Genomic DNA, 15,037 nt, shown 5'->3' on the forward strand with positions numbered 1-15,037 from the left:
GAACAAGATAATCTTTACGATTGCCTCCACTCAAAATATCCTATGCTTTTATAACCTTGAAAGCTACAGGTGTAGTAACAAAGTTGATCAGGAAAAGATACTCCAAAGATTTGAAGCCTTTGCTTATGAAAGAAAAGTAAACAGGTTTCATATGCATGAATAAGAAAAAAAAAACCAACCCACAGTAAAGAGGGAGACAAAGATGGGAGCCGTGCTTTAATTACTCAGCAGGGATTGCAGGGACAGAACAGCCTTTAAGTTTTGGGCTAGAACTGTAAGAACAGGGCAACAAACATTCGTACAGCTACATGAGTTATGCTGAGTTCACAAGGAGTCTCCAACTCTTAATTTGTAGGTCAAAGCCAGTCGCAGCATAGTTTCCACTGACAACCTACAGTAATTCACAGTAACATACGCAGCCTTCAGGAACTATTTGATCACATCTGACTGGATGACACAGCATGACAAATGCCTCTAAGAAGGGAAGGAAGGGAGGTCCAGGCTAGGAGAATAGGGAGGAAGTCCATATGAGAATGGTCCTCCACCCATAGAAAATGTTAGAAGGTTAAAAGAATGTTAAAAATAAAATACCAGTACCCAAGGGGAGAAAGTGAATTTTTTTTCCCCAAAGAAAATCTGCTTAATCAAAAATATCAAGTTACTATATTTTTAGTGGGTTTTTTTTAAGACTAAACAAAAAATAAATTAAATTTCTTTTTTATAAATAAATTTATAAGTTTTATCCTACAAATGGAAGTGATGAGTACCAATTCATCATCTTTTTACAATGTGTGTAACACTGCACTACTGTTCTGATCTGTGGCATTTATCACACTGGTAATTCCAGAGTTAGGTGCTTAAGCTTGGAGTCAGGTTCTGAAGACTTCCAGGTGTCCATACAGCTTTGGCAGCAAGCTGCCAGTTTTTCTTAAACAGGAGAAAAGTGTTTAGAGCCACATTAGTGCAGTTGCCAAAAATAATAAGATTAGCAAAGAATATTATTGTTTTATGTCTAAAAGGAAAGAAACTCTTAAAGTTTCTAACCACTTCATCAATATTGTACCACCTAGTTCTCAACCAGTTGCAGTGCTCACAAAACTTGGCTCAGCTTTCAAGAGCAACCCAAGACAACCTACACTGTGCTGTCCCTCCCCCACCTCTGGCCATCCCCCACTACCCCTTTCTTGCCTTGGCATTAGTTTTCACACCAACATGTCCAAAAAGACAAGTCCATGCCCACACAACATTGTTTTTTCAAAGGCATTTGCTCATCTGCCCAACTGAATTACTCTAAGAGCTGGCTTAAAGGACAGAGTAAGAACATGCAGCCAAGGGTCCATGGCTTGGTCATGAACCTTTATGACAAAGGACATAGGACAGACTGGAACAGATCAGCTGCAACACCTCATGAAACTGCATCTTAATCAGTGGTGCTTTCTTCTCCACAATTTTAAATAGTACAAAGGAATGCACTGTATTTTGTAAACACAGGTTAATTAACCCATTTGGCCTCCTTATCTGTGCAAGTGACTGAATCTCTACTTGAGGTTCTGTGCAGTCAAACTCATGCTGAATTGCTGTTTCAAGTCCTCCAAGGCAATATTACTCTGTACTCCTATCTGGTCTTCAATCAGGAAGTTCTCTTCAACAAAGCAAATTAACATCTAGGAACTGGGAGAAAGGCAGTTACCACTAAGGGATACTACAGCAAATGAGAACATTCTAGCTTGATTATTAACTAAAGTTTTTTCTTCATGCTGCAATGAACTCACAAGCAAGTGTTAATTAAGAGAACTTGTACTGGACTAACATGAGACTGAGAAAACTTTTTATGTTTCTCTAGACTTACGCTGAAGAATATGATCAACACATTTTGGACTTGATATACTGACAAATCAGCTTCAGGTTTTGTAAAGAAATACACAGTTAATAGTTTAGTTAGGGAGCGTCAAAAATAATTCTAGCTGTACCAAAGAAACTACAAAACACATTAAATTATATCCTGAAAACAGATGAGCTACTTTTTACAGCTTACATTCTTATTAGGCAGATGATACTGTTAATAATCCCACAGAGTCATTTCAAGCTAAACCTATACAGCTGTCAATTACTACCGAGGGCAAGAGAGAATTTAAGATCTCCTACTCTTACGCATGTATTTTTGCTTTTGTTTTCAGACAGGACAGCCATGTTGGCTTCACTCTTCATTTTTCAATGTACAGGCTGGTGTGAGGAAGTAGGCAAGAGATTTAAAGAAACTCAGGTCAACTTCATGCTACAGGAGAGTTTGGAAACATTTGTAAAAGTTACTGCTCTGCAGAAAAGGAGATGGGCTGAAATTCTTTTTCTATGAACAGTCAAGAGAAAGAATCAACACCTTTTAAAACAGGAGGTTCTGGTAATACAAAAAACTACCAAGAGAAAGAAGAGATTAAAATAATGAGAAAGCATTTAGACGTTTGATAACTACAGGTAAAGAGTGTACAAGAGAAAAATCAGTGCACTATTTGCAGTAGCTGAGACAACTAAGTGGGTAGCCCACAACTTACCTCCCAGCCACTTAAAAGAACTTTATCTTGCTTTTCTACACTGAGGAATGTGAAGTATTTCTAATACCAGCAAACTGATTGTTCTGATAATGCCAGAAGCTGTGATAGGCTTCAGTAAACAGGATACATGTATTTAAAAGCATGAACAACATTCTAATCTCTCCTACAATTCTACTTGCAACGTTATGCTACTTACATTTTTATTTGTCCTCTAATCTATGACTTGGCCAGCAGAGAAGCCAGATCAGCAATTGGGCAAGTTCCTCACCACTTTTTATTATGCCAGGCAAGGGTGATGGAGGCAGGAAGCAAAGGAAACCTTCCTCTGAGCTCAAACAGCCTCAACATAAGCGGGCAATTTCCAGTCCAGTCATTTACTAAGACAGAACTACATCATATTCCAGTTTCTCTGCATTCAGCAGTCTACTACATGGGAGCACTAGTTCAGTTATCTGTAGTCCCAATTAATTAGAACATGTTAAGACTCTTATTTAAAAACATTAGCACGGACTAGTGTATTCTCCCTTATATCTACATTTCAATCTTAAAAATTGCCTTTACAAGCACAGGTTACTTTAAAACCCATCCAACTGTCTCTCCTGTGAGCACTTTGAGAAGGGCAAATGCAAATTTAAAAAATGCAGAAACAAGACAGTAATATATTCTACCCTGCTCTATTATTTAGAGAAACATAGCCCAGACAAATCAGCCAACTGCAGGTAGCAAGCAAAGACTGTGCCCTGGGCTCTGCTCTGGTCAGGGGAAGAGAAGGCTGAAGCTGGCCCAGGGATAGACACACACCTGGAAGTCATCAGCAGTTCACCCAGTGTCCCATTACTCACAGACCTGAAAACATTAAAGACCCCAGACTAACAGCTAAAAGACACTGTGGGTGCAGAGGCAGAGAGGGGATGGAAGAGGGGAGCTCAGCAGTTCTTTGCATTGCAGTGCTGCTCAAGGGGTTAGTTAGTTATGGGAAGAATCCAACTGGCCGTAGCCAGAGTAAAGGGTGACTTCTCCCCTCCTGTATATAATCCCTCCTGTGCAGGGGAAATTAATATTTCCTCACTGCTTGCATTACATGTTCAGCATCAAATTCAGTTAAAGGCTTTGATGGTACTGTATGGAGAATTAAAAACAATCTACATGCCCTCAAAGATGTAGACTTCTGCACACCATCCACCTAAATCATGGCGCTTACAGACCAGGAGGACAACACAGCCAAAGAAATGGAACTATCAAGGTCAGCTGGTCAGCAAGGGAGGGATTTGCTTTTTTTTAATGTAGGCGACACCAACTCCGAATGCATTCAAGACTACTTCTCTTTTAAACACCAGAAGTTGTAACTATTTTCCCATTTTAGTCTTTGCTTTGTGGGAGTGTACAACAGGAGGCTTTCAGAGTATTTCAGCTATAACTACACACCCTAACCTGAAAGACCATTCAGTCTCTAGAAATATAATAGGCAATTAGTTGTCAGGAACGTAAAAGCTCATTTTCCAATGAGTCCTACAAGCATACCAGTATTTTATTTAAACAGTCTTTAACAGAGTCAGCACTGCTACAGAGGGACTCAGAATTTCCATGACATTGTGTACCCTGTCATATACCACGCCACTTTACACTGCACACACTGCTGCATGCCACCATGTCTAAGAGAACAGAACTTCATTTTCATGTGAGTGTCTAATGGCACATTGTAAGAACAAGCTCTATAGAAAGCTCAATCTAAACAGATTTTAAAGGAAAAAGAGACCATACCCCATATATTCTTGAGCTATCAGAGCAGTTTTGTTTTGTACTGATTCAGGAGACTGCCCAGAAAGTCGATTATTTCAGAATCTGGAAAAAATATTTATACAACACTGCTCTTGACACTTGAGTACAATGAACAATGCCACAGCATAGGAAGTTTTATAGTACGTATAACAGACCAGGTGCTGCTTTCCATTTGTAGTAGAAGTTATCAGCATTAGATTTGTGATCTCAGTTTCTATGTATTAAGGTACATAATTTTCTAGTGTTGATGATTGGACTCTTACATTTAAAGATGAGATGGGAAGAATGAAAAGAGTCTGCATGCAGAAATAGTGACCTGACTTCCACTCCCAGGATCTCCACTAGTGTTAGACCTAGCCATCTAGGAGTGGTCTAACACTTGGAGTATTTTAGCTGAATACTAGTACTGCAGCAAAGTTGTTAGGCTTACCTAACAACAAAAAACTGAAGCCCAGTCTCCACAAGTCAGCAAAAAACTCACTCAATGGAACACCAAGGAAAGCACACACTAAGTAAAATAATGACTAAGATGATTTTCGGAATTTAATAGACCATAGTTTCTGATTATTTGGCAGGCTTGATCTCACTGTCTACCTTCTGTACCCCTTACGGGCCATTAGCTTGCTGTATATCAGAAGTTTTCCCTGGTTATAATTAGGCGTTTATTCTCTCAGGTTTCTCCATCACCAGCTTCCAAACCACCCCTTCAGCTTAAAATAAGCACAGTTCACTGCCCTTCCACGCCTCAAACAAGGCAGACAAATTTAGACATAAGCATTTTCCTTACCATCCCAGTACTCCAGTTTCAGAAAATATTGCACCTATTGCTTAGTTTCGGTGACTTAGTAACATAAGACTTCTTGGCAGTAACAGAACTAAGTTAAATGGACAAAAATGCACTAATATTAATTTGAGGTAAAAATGCCACTGTATTCTAAGAGAGGCAGAAGTCAACTGAGATGCTGAAATTGGATACGTAATTCCTTCTACACTTAGGCAAAAACTGAGGATAATTCATGTTTAGTACAGTTTTCTCCTTTCCTAGGAAAGGGATCACAAAAAATTGTGATCCTCCTTCCAAACCAGGCATAGCTAAGTAACAAACTGAAGCTACCTTATGAGACCCAAGGAAACCCCACACAGCTCCTCTGAAACCTATCTATTTAGCAGAGGCAAAAAAAGGAGAGGAGGCACTAAAATCTGGGCTTTGTCTAGAAAATCCATTGTTTCCTCAGCAGCATCACAGAAATGATGGTGTCCTGATATGGCTCACCCTTACCTTTTGCTTCATAACCAGCATCTGGTGGATAGACATTCCAAGATGGCTGTCCTGATCTGACACACCTGTATTTTCTAATCTAATTTTTTTAAAATCCTTCATTTTCCTGTTGCCAAATATCAAGACACCACATGAATGAGAGATGCCAAAATTTAGTTGAAGTACAATACAAGTAAAACTGAAGTGCCTTCCCAAACTTCTGAGTCAGACCACTTCTTGGCCACAGCTTTTTAAAGATGAATTAATGCAGCCTACAACAGAGCAAAAGCGGCCTGTTCTTGTACTGGTCATTTCCTCTAACTCAATGTGGTAACAGAAAAAGTGTTTGATAAGTGCACTAGAAAGTTTCAACATTATCTTTCTATATCACAATTTGGTAAAGAAGTTTATTTGGGTCAATTTTTGGCTTTCATACAAACAAGCAGTCTTGATTTTAACAGCTCTATCTGACTGTATGTGAAGGATTAATGCACCAGAGAATCTGGCAAAAGTAGAGCCAAAAACACAATGCAGGTTTATCAATAGACAGTTTTGGTTCTGTACCTTTGAGATCAGTCTCCTAACTTGAAATAGGAAAATTCCTCCCAGAAAGTGGGTCAAGTCATTAGTAGTCAATTGTTAAACAAGAAGAGACAGGCATCAGATCCTTAATATAAATAGGATAATTTTTTTAGTTTTAAAATTGCAGGATTGAATTATTCTGGCTGGTAAATTGATTATAAATCTACTCAGAGGAAGGACTAAGAAATTTATTGTAACAGCTGAAGTGACTATCTGTTTTAGTAGAGAATGTCCCTATCCATGACAGGGGGCTGAAACTACATGGTCTTTAAGGTCCATTCCAACACATTCTATCATTCCATGACTAGTGTTTCTAGATGTACTGGCAATAATACAGATTTCTAGGGGAAAAAAAACCAAACAAACCAATTTCAAGAAGTATCCTAAGGAAATCTTGCTTTTTCAAAAGAGCTTGAAATTATTTTAATTCTTGTCATAAAACTAGCTGTTTGCTAGTCATCCATTATCTGAATTTCTAGTGTCTGTAGATTTTTCAGTTGTTTTCAATCAACTGTTTTACCTGAATAAAACCTAAGAATTATGAGTTTCTTTTGCAGGACAGGGATAAGGAAGAGAAGGACCCCCAACAAACCAAGCAGATATAGCAATAAATATCTCATTTTAAGCAATCTCATTTTAAAGCCATATTCCTGTGAGTGGCATATCTTGCCAACAGGTTTCTATGCACTTTTCTATGCAATTCTGTTCAGCACTTTTTTCTTTTTTCCTTCATCCAAGGTGAGTTTGTTTTAATTCTCCTGGACTAATTCTGGAAATAGGATTATCAGTTATGGGGGATAGTAAATCCGACTCAGTTGGCATACTACAAGACTCAGGTTCTCCTCTCATTGGGTACTTCCAAGAGCCAGGTCACCTCTTTGTGCTACCTGCCTTCCACTGCTGCAACACAGTCACAGAGGATTATCACAGCTTAACCCCCTCATCAGCAACAGTGCTCCTACATGAAAGTATGCAGTAGCAGGCAACCAGTAATCAACTCTTCATTTCCCCCTACCAGGGCTGTGATTGTGCAGCCTTCAGACCAAGCTGCTTTCAGTCAGTATCAGTTCATACTGCCTAACCCCTTAAAGCCAGGAGGCATGTTGCATCAGCTCAGTACAGCATAAACAAGCACTCAAGCAGTATAGAGAGGAGGCAGGAATTCTTCAGCTATGAGAGATTAGCTATTTTACAATTTAATTTTAATGTGATATTTTATTTTCTACATAAAATGTCAGAAGCCCCTCCTCGCAAAGGTCACTGCCCTCATGTAAGAAAGCTGCAAGAGCCCTTCTGACTGTTTAAGGCTAAGGAAAAAAAATCACCAGGACTCAAGCAACTGGTAAGGAACCCAAGAGCTGATAAGCATCTTGCTCTACTATGCCAAGAGAAAATAATATAGTCCTGAGTTCATAATTTGCCTGTTGGGAAGACAGTGGAAGGTGAACTAGGATTCACCTATTGCTGTAAAAAAGTAAGTACAAGAACTTCTGGTGTCAGAAGTTAGTAAAATATACAACAGCAAAATCTGGCAGAACATGAACCAGACTGCTGACTTTGAATACTGTTCATTAACTAATTGATCTCTTACCAAAAGCTTTTCTGCAGGCTTCTGATCAAGAGGGAGTGAGTCTCTGGTAAAGCATCTTTCTTTATGTTGGGGAAAATAAAAAGTGACTGTTACAAAGAAGAAAGCACATTAGGAGAGGGAAGATTTTCCCAGTTTCAGGTAACAAGTACGTCTCCAATTAACTGAGAGCGTCAACTTAATAAGTACTAAGTCATGGTACCTGGAGGAGAGTGTCACCGAAGACAAACTGCTCTTTCACATGTACCTGTTACAGCTTTACAATGTATTCATGTACTAGAAAAAGTATTTAGCATCCACATGATGCGGAAAATACAAACGGTGACACATATGTCAGTGAGTCACAAATAATAGCGGAGGAGGTTTTATTTGAACTAGGGCAATCAGGAAGTGCTAACCCACACAGAAGGAGCCTTCCCTGACTGCACAGCAATACCTTAATTGTCACCGAGACTGCAGCCTCCAGCGACAGCACGGGTAAACACTCCCAAGAGAGGAGAGCAGCACTGAATGCAAAACAATGTGCAGGGTGTGCCGAATGGTCCAGCCATCCCACCCCCACAGGTCACACCCTGCAAAAGAAAACTCACTGTGTCCTGTATACATGCATCTGCCGTTTAGCGTGTTGTCATTATCACAAAACACTCCAGCAGTCTTAAACAGCAAGCTGAAAGCAATGTGAATGTTTACTGAATCTCTGGATTCAGTTCACATGTCCTTCTGTTTGGAAGGAGAGAAGTCCTTCCCTTACTCAGAGGTAGTTTCATTTAAAAAAATAATAATTATGGTAATGTATAAATAAGACTGCCATAATCTCACCTTCCCCACAGTCACAGGGTAGGACACGGAGAGGAAGAAAAAAGCGAATAGAGCAGCAAGAGTTTAATTCTTTAGAAGGCTTCAGTTTTTCTAATCTTGGGTTGGACATATTCTTGCATTACACCAGCAATCCCATATGGACAAGTACACTCCCCAATTACTTATTATTATAAGTAATAAGCTTGTCAGTATTAATATAAGTAGTAAGCTTGTCAGTAATTGCATAGTCAGACTAGGGACTAAAATAATACAGTTGTGTTGTATTGCACCCTGCACTCAAGTTAGGCATGAATTTCAACAAGTACGGACCAGATGAAAGTCGTCCCAGAGTTGTGACAGAAGGTGTTTTCCTTATGGCTCCAGTCACCTCTGCAGAGCTTCCTTTAATCTTTGTCTTTGTGAGTCTAATCTAAAGATGAATGTATTTAGCAGTTCTTCCACTGATTGCAGGAATATTGTCATGTGTTTCCCAACTTTGTTCTTTAAGTGTTGTTTACCCACCTTAATGAAAAAGGAGCCTGATTTGCAATCAAACAAACAACAGACCTGTAAGAGTGGCACAGAGTGTATATGTGTATATATAGTGCCTAATGAAAACACCACTTGCAAGCCAACTAATTAAGTTGTTCTAATAAGCTGTCATTTTTTGCATGACAGTCTGGAAGCATAATAAACCATAAGAACCAAGCCTCAGTGTCTACCTGTGAAAAATGGTTTCACTACTATTGAGAATGCCAATTTCTGCCACGCTATATAAAAATATCTATCAGAAAACCTAGGAGAGACAAGTAACAGAGGTACGAGGGAGAAGGAAATCCTGCAGTCCTGCAGGCCACCCATGTTTTCCAGTGCCAGAAGCAGCTGAGCACTGTCTACAGGAGCATGGGGAGTAAGGCAGGTGCTGCCTGCAGCACTGCAGAGCTGCATGCAGACATGCACCACACACACACATCCAGCACTGCAGATCGGCACACACAGAATGCAGATACAGCCTCCTCACACTATTTGAGGACAGATACTGCAGAAACCTGCAGCTTTCGCTTTTTTTAGATTGTGGAACATAAAGTTAATTTAATGCTGAAACACCAGTGTTATTTTTAGAAGAAGAGAATTATTCATGCTGATAAGAGGGAAGGAGTTGTTTTCTCAGGCCACCAAAGACTGCTTTCCCTGAATTTTCTCTCCTTTAGTGGATAAAAAGGCAGATGAGGGGGAGATTTTCTTAAGGATAATTAAAAGAAACTTAGACTTGAGTCTCAAGGAACTAAACTGGGCTAATTCTAAAGATGTTTTTACCTCCTACTTTTTTTTTTCCCCGCTTCCCACCTCCTCTTCTTTGATGTCTTTCTTATTGTCTTACTTCGGCTCCATCTTAAGCATATCACATCTTTCAGTAAATCTGCCTAAATCACAGACACACACACACACACACAAAAATCACAGGATAGCTCTTTTTTCCCTTCCCTTTCCTTTGAAAGTTGAAACTACACAAAAATGGCTTGACTAAACCAGGAGCGAGTAAGTCAGACACACAGTAAGAATCATGCACTTCCACTGCAGTGAGTTCATGGGTGTGTCAGATCACTGCAGCTCCACGTGGTATGCTTGGATATCACTTAGGCTTCAAGTCTAACATTACCGAGACAATTAAAATAATTTTTCTTCCTCATCTGCTTTGGAGAAGGTATAAACAGGCAAAAAGAGGAGAAAAAAGAAAAGCTCTGTATTAAGTGACAAGAGTTACCTTGGGGACTCTGAGGATGCTACTGGTACCCCTTTTTGTGGTATCGTGGGCTACCACACCAAGATTGAGGGTTCAGTCCTCAACTGAAACTGGTCTTCATCGTTTTTAAACCTTCAGTTCTGTTGCAGGCCTTGTAGTCTTTGCAGTGGAGATACTAGGTATCATTTATCAATACCAGCAAGTCACTTTATCTGGGCAGTTACCTCTGTCATTTGAGCACATACCAAAGTGCACAGGCAGGGGGAAGGGCAAGGGAAAAACTGAGAGTTAAAGTCCACAATCAACACGAACTTTTTTTTTTTTTAACAGTAAAAAAGTTAAACAGGCCAGTCACAGGTAAGACCTATGTTCTTCTCAGGACCACAGCCACATGAGAGGCAGGCAGAAGAAGAAGACAACTTGGTCCTACACCCAGTATCTTTCCCATTCTGCAAATGGAAAATCTTTTTATCTCAGCTAGAGTTTCACTGAAACCTGTAACTCAATGTGTTTAAAGTTGCAGGTGTCAGGGAACTTCATATTATGCACTGCCTGCAGTTTTCAGACTTTTCAGGAAGTAAACAAGCCAAGGGAAAATAAAAAGTCTGGCAACCTTCCAGCACACTGAGGTACCAGATAAGTGTATCTGTGATCCAAATGCTACACAGTGTGAGGGGGAGAGAAGGGAAAGGTTTGCAAACTGCTATTACACTGCAGGACAAGGTCAAAAACCTATCTTCCCAGGTAATGATTTGGGACAGGGAAACCCTCATCCTTTCAGGTAGATGACCATCAAGTTATATATACTTCTGTAGCCTTACTTTCCATATATTTTGCTTTCCTTGATTACTTACAATATACCCACATGCTTCATGCAGACCAAACCACGTGCATAGTGCAAAATTTTTGTCTAATTATAAAGATTTTGTAACGACAACTATCCAGACAGACAAAACTGCTTCACTCACCATAAAGACAGCACGAAAGTTTAAGACTCATAATAGCAGTTTGATACAATTCCTGATCTGAAAAAAGATTGCTCCCAGTGGATTACATGGATCCACTATCATTTTGCAAAAGCTCTCTCTCCTGTAACATTACCTCAGAGCAATGTATCATTCATTATAATTTTGCTTTTTAATGGCATTTAGCTACAGGTACCATTGCTAGTTGAAGCATCCAGCAAGTGGAAAATGTCACTATGTTTATACTGATGCTACAAAAAATACTGATCAGCCAAAAAATTCAGCCAAGCAGAAATTCATGAGCTAGGCCTGAACACTATCCACTGAACATGACAAGAAAGTGCTTATATTACTGAAGTACTGACATTATTTGCTTAAGAAGCAAACATCCAAAATCAGCACTTCCTAAGACCAAGAAGTACATCTCCAGAGTGTAAAGACACTTCCCAGGCTCCCAGTACTGAGAGGTGCCACTTTACCAAGTGAAACTGCCCCTTCTCTGACCAGTAACTGACATCATTGCTCTTTACACTGTCTCATTACATAAAAGGAGAGTTAATGCAAATTGGCAGGACACAAAATAGTTTCAACAGAGACTGAAATAGAATAAAGCAATTCTGGGAAGCCAATATCCGGGCTGGCCAGGACAAGCATTGCAGCGCTGTGGCAGTGTGCTGTGGCTGTGTCGGTTCAACCCCTGGCCATCACCGAGGCACGGCTCCTGCCCGACCTGTCCCTCCCTGCCGCACACGGACACGAGGGCGCAGACACCGCGCTCTAATGAATGCCTCATTCCGCTTCCAGCCTGCAGCTACAGCGGAGGCTCGATGACACCGCGACCGCATTCAGCTCAAGCCTTACAGCGAACCCCTGCCCTGCTGCCGAGCGCCGTCGTGCCTCTGCAGCACCCTGGATGGATGAGGCGTGTTTCCGTGATAACGATCCCTTCCAGGACAGCTTCCCGACTCGCTCGGGATAACAAACACATCCCAGGCTGCACGTATCTACCAGACAGCTACCTCTCCAGCGCTTTTGCCACAACCGGTTTTCATCCGACAGAGGTGGTTAGGGAAGGAACAGTAAGGACATCAGAGAGAAGAGGGAGCTTCAGATGTCAGTGGATAAGCTGCAGCAGCTCCCTCCCCCCGGGGCTTTCCCTTCCCCTCCCGGCCCACGGCAGTGACCAGATCCCCCCGGTGCGGACGCGGAGCGGGAGGCGAGGGAGCGAGCGAGGGGCGGCAGGCACGGAGGGGGCTGCGGGCCGGCAGGATCCCCGCTCCGGGAGGTGCCGGAGCGGCGGGGAGGGGGAGGCGAGCATGCGACCAGCGCGGTGCCGTGCGGGGGGGAGCGCGGCGCCCCGGGGGCGGCTCCCCCCGCTCCTCCGCGGCCCCCCGACCTACCCAGCAGCACGCAGAGCACGTCCAGCGCCACGAAGGGCAGCCGCGTCCTGTCAAACATGCTGGCGGCGCCCGGCGGCAGGCGCGGTGACAGCCTCGGCCCGAGGGGCGGGAGCGCGGCGGAGGCGGCAGGGAGGGGCTGCAGGCGAGGCGCTCCGAGGGAACGGCCCCCCCGCGCTCCGGGCACCGCTGAACAGCCGCCGCTGCCCGCACTGCGCTACTGCCGCCGCCGCGGGCCCCGCGCCCCTTTAAGGCCGGGCACGGGCGGCGGGGCAGGGCGGGAAGGGCGGGCGGCGGCAGCGGCGGCGCCTCGGACCGCCCTCAGTGACGCCCCGCCCGCGGCCCCGGCCCCGGCCCGCGCCGCCAGTCGCGATCGCGCCGCGCTGCGCCCCGCGCCGAGCGGAGCCGCGCAACGCCCGGGCACCGAGCGCGGCTCTCACCTGCCCGCCCGGCCCGGGCCGGCCCCGAGGGCGCACGGGCAGTGGCTGGGATCTGGGAGGGAGAGGGTCGGTCCTCCGCGGGGAACACGGGGAGATACTATTATTATCATTATTTAGTGGTAGTAGTAATAGTAGTAGCACACAAGGAAAAAGCTGTTTCCACCTCTGGAATCACAGAATCCTCCGGGTTGGAAGGAACCACAGTGGGTCATGTGGTCCAACCTCCCGGCTCAAGCACCAAGGACGGCTTGGCTCCATCTTCTTGGCACCCACCCCTTTTAGATATTTATACACATTGACGAGTTCCCCTCTCGGTTGTCTCCTCAAGGCTGAACAGGCTCAGCTCTCAGTCCTTCCTCGTGAGAGAGATGCTCCAGCTCCCTAATCACCTTTGTTGCCCTCTGCTGGACCGGTTCCAGGAGCTCCATGTCTCTGTCTAGAGCTGGACAGCCTACTCCAGATGTGGCCTCACCAGGACTGAGTACAGAAGCTGGAAGAGTGCTGGAAAATTGCAAAAAAAAAATTAGAAAACAGCTGGAAGCAGAGTTTCAGCCCAACCCAACCCAAAGCAAACTTTTTCCATGTTAAAACCTTTTATTTGGAAGACACCAACACAAAATGTTTTCTGCATAGCCACATTGTTTTAGCACCATTGACGACAAACCTAATTATTTTATTCACCAGTGCTAGGGCTGTTGGGATCAAACGTGCAGCTTCTGCTACAGAGCACATCTATGTTTTGTTGAAGGCAAGTGCAGGTGGGATGAGTAGCGCTTCCCCCAGAAGACCAGATATAAGCTTTTCAGCCATTTCTCATGTATTGCACTCCCTAATTCTGTGAACAGCTTCATTTTGTACAATATCCTAACATCTGAATAACAGGTTTGAGGGATCAGCAAGAGAGACAAGTTCTTGAGGTGGAAGTGCCTCACTGAATATGTTGTATCTTCAACTGTGCTGCCTAAAAAGGCACATAAAGTAGTTCCACATTGAATATATAAGGAAACTCTACATAGTATAGGAGATACAGGAGATCCCAATTTTATCTCAATGCCTAAGCATCATCCCAGCTACTGTCAAAATGGACAGTATTAGAGATTAAAACTACCCTCGATTTCTTTAAGTGCAGTGTAAATTAAAGAGCATATTTTTCTGTGCAACTGCCCTGGGATGGTTTCATGGATGAAGAAATTCCTGTTGTCTTAAAATGCATGAAGTAATGGAACAAATTGGAGCACAACCTGGCAATGAGGAGAACTGGGCTTATCTTTATGAGAACTGCTGCTGAAAGAAAAGTGTGCAATCTGCTCTGTTCCTCACAAAGCAGGGAATTGTTCACAAAGTCTTAAGTCAGGAGTAGATAACATCCCCAAAATTGCAAGATGGTTAGAAAAACCAGAGGACAAGCAATGCAAACATTTCACGCACAATTGCCATAATTGCTTTCTTCAACCCAAAAGCATCAGGCTAACCTTGTTCAGGCTAAGCAGCAAACAGCCCCCTTGATCCACACCCCTATGCAGTAAATTAGACACCTGAGAGATTGTACTAATTGAAATGGATCTCTTCCCAGAAGAATGTGAGCAAGATAGCGATTACACTTAAAAACACCTGGAAATTGGGTTGCAGCACAGCATTCACTGACAGAAATTAATCACACTTTATTGTCTTGCAGTTTCTACATCTCTGTTCACCCTTGAGATGTAGCTTGCCCGAGGGAAGAGGCATCTCTGCAACCTTCTACCAGAATTCAGGAAAGAAAGCAGTCACTGGCTCCTCTCCAAATTTTCCATTGCACAAGGGATGTGAGCCTTGCTGTTGCAACCCTATTCTCACCACTTGGCTTGGTAGGTGTTGGAAAACCCCAGCTGAGCACAGCTTGGGGGTTTGGGTAGCAGTGCACACTTCTAGGCTCTCAGAAGGCTTTTCCAGGCCTT

General features: G+C 43.0%; 1 protein-coding gene across 2 annotated transcripts in view; it reads right to left on the bottom strand.

The window, feature by feature from the left end:
* PLPP1 (phospholipid phosphatase 1) overlaps positions 1–12,818 on the bottom strand; it is a 63,289-nt gene extending 50,471 nt beyond the window's left edge. For both annotated transcript variants that reach the window (XM_036402791.2, XM_036402790.2), the window contains exon 1: positions 12,664–12,818. In XM_036402791.2, coding sequence (XP_036258684.1) covers positions 12,664–12,721 — 58 coding nt within the window. In that variant the 5' untranslated portion in view covers positions 12,722–12,818. The remainder of the gene's footprint in view (positions 1–12,663) is intronic.
* Between the last annotated feature and the right edge of the window lie 2,219 nt (positions 12,819–15,037).

Source organism: Molothrus ater, chromosome Z (assembly GCF_012460135.2).
Source record: "Molothrus ater isolate BHLD 08-10-18 breed brown headed cowbird chromosome Z, BPBGC_Mater_1.1, whole genome shotgun sequence".
Taxonomy (NCBI): domain Eukaryota; kingdom Metazoa; phylum Chordata; class Aves; order Passeriformes; family Icteridae; genus Molothrus; species Molothrus ater.